The 5,853-nt window shown below is 36.9% G+C and overlaps 1 protein-coding gene across 1 annotated transcript; it reads left to right on the top strand.

The window, feature by feature from the left end:
* Positions 1-202: 202 nt before the first annotated feature.
* LOC149148584 (protein CYPRO4-like) lies at positions 203-3,470 on the top strand. Its single transcript, XM_089439337.1, has 2 exons — positions 203-2,080; positions 2,914-3,470. Exons 1-2 carry the CDS (start codon positions 518-520, stop codon positions 3,187-3,189), a joined length of 1,839 nt encoding a protein of 612 aa, XP_089295463.1. The 5' UTR covers positions 203-517; the 3' UTR covers positions 3,190-3,470.
* Positions 3,471-5,853: the final 2,383 nt, after the last annotated feature.

Genomic DNA, 5,853 nt, shown 5'->3' with positions numbered 1-5,853 from the left:
TTAATTATTTTCTACGAATATAACATTGTAACTATTAATAGCCTAAAATGGCAAAGATGAGCGTAGGTTAAAGTTAATTATTCTCCACAAGCATGGCAATAAACCTATTTGCTCAAGATAATTTGCAAATGCATTAATATTTATACTAATCCGTGTATTTATTATTATTTATAAGATATTAAGATGCTTTGGTGAGATCGATAGGGTCACTTCCCTTGGCTTTACTTTTTGTGCCTTTTCACTTGTATACATGGCAACGAAGATCCTCATCGTAAATTCCAAACTCCATCGACTCGGAATCGGGAGAACAACGTAGGAAATTGGCCGTTGTTTGTGGCCGATTCAAAATCATTGCATTTCGTTCAAGTTAAGTCCATTTTCCTTTGGAAGTAGGGAGATCCGAAGCAAAAATCCACTCACAGAGTAAAAGTCGAGCAGAGCTCGTTTGGTTGCTGCAATTGTTGGTTATTCTCTTCCACCTTGGGCTTTTCCAGCACCCACTACAGAGACCCTCGCTATGGGTGCTTCACACAGCCGTGAAGGTGATTTGGACATGTTGTATTCAGATGACGAAGATGATTATTCTCAGCCCACTGACAACATATCGAATTCGTTGCCCTCCGACCTGGGCTCAAAGCTGCAGGGACTCTCTCTGGACGATAAAGCCCAAGTAAGTAACGAAACCCAACTGGTAAAATTGTATAAGTATGTTGGGGGCAACAGCCCCACGGCCAAATGGGAACGTCAGCATAAATTGATCAACTATGAGTTTATCAGACAAGGGGATAAGGGAGAAGATGAAGGGGATGAGGACGGAGAAGATGATGATTGGAGAGTTGATGAAAATAAGGATGGATTTCGAAGTTGGGTTCTGAAGGTGGGATCCAGCGTCAAGAGTCGAGTGGATGATAGGCTTCAGATGAAGTTTTTTGATGAGCAGTTGAGGGCTGATTTTGTAAGCCGAGGTGTCTGGGCTTTGAAGTTTATGAGCCGTGAAGGGTACAGAGATTTTATTGCAGAATTTCAGAATTGTATGTTTGAGAATAGATATTTGCTCGAGGCTACCGAGGAGAACAAGGTTAAGGTGTTTGGGAAAGATTTCATAGGGTGGGCTAATCCCCAGGCTGCAGATGATTCTGTCTGGGAAGATACAGAGGAGAGCTCACGGGTGGAGGAAGAGGAGGGTAGGGATTTGAAGGAAGAACTTGAGGAAGCTTCTCACAGTGGTATACAGAGCCTGACAATGGGCGCACTGGATCATAGTTTTTTGGTTAGTGAAACTGGCGTTGAAGCGGTCAAGAATTTTCGCCATGGGATTCATGGGAAGGGCATTTCTGTGAGGTTAGGGAAGAGGGAATCGGGTGGTGATGGGTCTTCCTATGCTACCCCAAAGAAGGGTTTACTCATGAGGGCGGAGACCAATATGATGTTGATTAGCCCTTGCAAGAAGGCCGGCCCACATGCCACGGGGGTTCACCAGATGGATATCGAGACTGGAAAGCTTGTGGCAGAGTGGAAGTTTGAGAAGGATGGGACTCCGATTACGATGCGGGATATTGCAAATGATAGCAAGGGTTCTCAGTTGGATGCCTCTGAGTCGACTTTCATGGGCCTTGATGACAATCGGCTGTGCAGGTGGGATATGAGGGATAAGCATGGTATTGTTCAGGAGACTGGTAGCACTGTTTTAAACTGGGCTGATGGTCATCAGTTTTCGAGAGGGACAAATTTCCAGTGCTTTGCAACCACTGGGGATGGATGTGTGGTGGTTGGATCCAGTGATGGGAAGATTCGTCTTTATGGGAAAACATCTATGAGGATGGCAAAAACCTCGTTCCCAGGGCTTGGATCACCGATCACACATGTTGGTGTGACTTATGATGGGAAGTGGATTCTAGGGACTACTGATACTTATCTTATTCTCATCAGTACTGTCTTCACGGACAAAGATGGAAAGACAAAAACAGGCTTTACTGGGAGAATGGGGCACAAAATTCCAGCTCCTAGACTGCTTAAGCTTAACCCGGTGGATGCATATCTTGCTGGAAAGAATCAGTTCCATGGTGGCCAGTTCTCTTGGGTAAGCGTTACTGATCTGCTTTTTGGTATTTTAATTTATGTTATTTGGCTTTTTTCCTTGCACGTGTCTGTTATTTATTTGACTTGGATAGCAGGATTCCTTTTGCATATCTTAGTTTCTTTCCAACTGTAACTGCTATTGTCTCAAAATATTATATTGAAAATCAATGATTTCTATATCATGAAAAAGGAAAATTAATGATTGTTTCCATAAATAAATTGAATTGTCCAATTTTGTTGCCATTTCTGTACAGGAAACACATCTGATACAGAAATGGTACGGAAATGCAGTCAAAATATACAATAACCCTTCTCTAAATAAAATAGTCTCTCTACCTGGAACTAAAGTTTGGGAACTTTAACTGTCATGGCAATGAAGTCATCTTTTGTTTCTTGGTTGAATTAACTGGTTGAATTTTTACTACCTAAGCTATAATGTTCTATTAAATGTCATCTTTACTTTCCAGAGCAATGAATTATTTTTCTATAACACAAATTTTGTCAATTTTTTTGCCAGACAGTTCATTACTATTCTTTCAAGAAAAACGAATTTCCTAAACTGTTCCATTTTTCTTCAAATGGTTTTTTTATTCTCTCAAAAACAAACTTCAAAGATGACATCACAAATATTCAGAATTTTTTTTCCATATGCCTATCAAATTTTGAAATTTCTTAAATGTGTCTGCTGTGATCAAATAAAAATGCATTTAAAAGTTTCTAGTTCTCTGTGAAGGGATCAACAACAAACGTATAGTATTTGAACCTTACACGACTGTAAACCTTTGGTAACTCTGTACGAATGTATGACATCCTTTTTTATTCGTCTCTGCGCAGGTTACTGAGAGTGGAAAGCAGGAGAGACATATTGTTGCCTCTGTTGGTAAATTTTCTGTCATCTGGAATTTCCGGCAAGTCAAAAACAATGACCATTTGTGTTACAAGGGTCAGGAGGGACTAAAAAGCTGCTATTGCTACAAGATTGTTCCAAAAGATGAATCTATTGTTGATAGCAAATTCATGCATGACAAATTTGCCATTACAAATTCTCCAGAAGCTCCACTTGTTGTTGCGACACCGAAGAAAGTGAGCTCGTTCAGCATCTCATCTTAGCAATAATACCCATTACATAAAATTATGCCAAAATTTCTGAGTGATTAATCCAAGTGATGAACTATAAACAGTTGTATTGGCTTGTGCATATAACATTCCCACATCTTATTCGAGTTGAGTAAAACCAAATTCTTTCAAGATTTCTAATCTGTTGCATAGCTCACAGTTTGGGAATTTGGTTCTTGTAAACATTGCTTGTTGTAGTCTATGTATAATTTATGAACATGAACATTATAAAGATATCTTTTCAGCAAAGCATCAAGTCCATTATTTTTTGATTTGATTTTGATACCATATGCATGCTATCTGAATTATTTTTTGTTAAGTGAATGATTAGCATTAGAATTTTATACAGCTATTGACAATCTGTAATGGAGAAACTGCAGGAAATGGAGGAGAGGCGAAGTTTTTAGATGGTATGCATTTTTTGGAGGTTTAATCCTCAAAGGCATCCACTGCAACTCCTCTCTCTACCATTGAGTATGTTCTTCCATATAGTATCAGAACTTACATCGTATCCACATTTCCAGTTTCAACTAAACAGATTAGGACAAGTCTCCTGTGGTCAACATAAATGACTTTTTTAAATTTAGGGGAATTGGTAATTTGTAAGGATTATTTGGGTGAGGTCGAGGTTTATAAAGAGTCAAGACATCCTTTTGTAGCGGAGACTTCTACTCTTCTAGCTTTATCACAACAAAGCAATACATTTCTTTATATTAATTAAACTGGGTTAAAAATGAATCTCAACCACTCAAACTAAAACCCAGAATTAGTCAACATAAACATAATTAAACTTGGTTAAAAAAGAATCCCAACCACTCAAACTAAAACCTAGAATTAGTCATCATAAACATTCTGGAAACAAAACCAAAAGTGATTGGGGCTGCCATAAACACCACTTTCAGAGGAGCCGTAATCACACAGTAGGAAGAATGCATTCGTGTCATGGATGGACATAGAACCTCAGATGGTGTGGTGGTAAGTGATTTTAGTCCAGATGTCATTGAATGCATTTTAGTCCAGATGTGATTCGAGTAACTGTTTTATGGTTATTTTATTTTATTTTTAAAATTGAATTATATTTACAAATATCAAATTCATGATTAAATATAAATATTATATATATGACTTAAATAATAATAATATATATTTATAAATTAAAATATTTTTTTTATACAAACTAAAATAAAAATTTATTGTATATATTTAATATCAAAATTATTGTCATCTGATATTTTTGCAAGTCAAAAACAGCAACCATATGTGTTACAAGGCCAGAAGATAATAAAAATATGCCATTCTTTCAACATTATTCCACAAGATGAATCCATTATGCACATTCATACAGAACAAAAGATGAATCCATTGTGACTAGCAAATTCATGCAGAACAAATTTTCTATTAGAAATTCTCCAAAGCTCCACTTTTGGTTGCAAACTCCAAAACATGTGAGCTCTTTCGGCATAGCCTCTTAGCATTGACATCCCTTTAATATGAACTATTGCAGAAGCTTAGTAATTAGGAAGTGATGAACCATAAACAGCTGTAGTGGCTTGTGCATATATAATGCCCACACCTTATTGGAGTTGAGAAAAACTAAAAGTCCCTTATGCTAAAAGGATGACATAACTTTGATACCATATGCATTTTCTGTGACCTATTTTTTGTTAACTGGATGACCATCATTAGAACTATATACAGCTACTAACAATTTGTAGTGGAGAAAATGCAGGAAATGGAGGAGAGGCGAAGTTTGTGGACGGTATGCATTTTTATTGTTCTCTACTACTACCATATAAAAATTCAAAGAGTAATTAATAATTATTGTATTTGCTTACAGGCTTAATGGATGGTCACATGAGAGGGAGCTACCCGTATTCTCAGGATAAAAGTTTACAAATATCTGACACCCTTTTCTCTTCATCTCTTTAAATTATTGAGAGTGGAAAACAGGAGCACCACCTCATTGGCATTGTTTGCATATTTTCTGTCATCTGAAATTTTTGCAGGTCAAAAACATCAATTATGTTTATAACAAGGGCATTTGCGGTTAAAAACAACAATTATGTTTATTACAAGGACCAGGAAGGACTAGAATACTGATATTCCTTCTAGATTGTTCCAGAAGATAAATCCATTGTGGATGGCAAATCCATGCCTGACAAATTTGCTATTACAAATCATCCGAAGTGGATGACCAACATTATCATTTTTTATAACTATTGACAAGTTCCAATGGAGAAATTGCAGGGAATGGAGGAGAGACACAGCTTTTGGATGGTATGTATTTTTTGGTTGTTTTCCACTGTCTTTTTATCAAATAGTGAAAACCACTATAAATTGGAATTGATGCAGCCTGAAGCCACATGTAATGTTACCTCGAATTATCAACTGGATGACACCACTCTTGATATTCCGGTTTTTTGGCCAGAAGATGGTAACCTTAAAGGCAGTGAACCCAGCTGTTGATGTTCAAACTGTACATTTAGGGATTGGTGTTGGAACAACTAATCAAGAGGAATAGGGAAATGAGATCTATGCTGTTTTTTTTAAGTTAGGTATTTTGTATTATATTAAATGAGGATTTATATAAATAAAAAAGATTATGTTATTGATTTATTTAAAAGGAAACATAAGTTTAGAGTCTCGAGGTTTCTAAGA

Source organism: Pinus tabuliformis, chromosome 9 (assembly GCF_031772625.1).
Source record: "Pinus tabuliformis cultivar Carrire ecotype Pingquan chromosome 9, CPIR1, whole genome shotgun sequence".
NCBI classification, from domain to species: Eukaryota; Viridiplantae; Streptophyta; class Pinopsida; order Pinales; family Pinaceae; genus Pinus; species Pinus tabuliformis.
The sequence above is the reverse complement of the archived record's forward strand: the minus strand, read 5'-3'. Positions and strand labels throughout refer to the sequence as shown.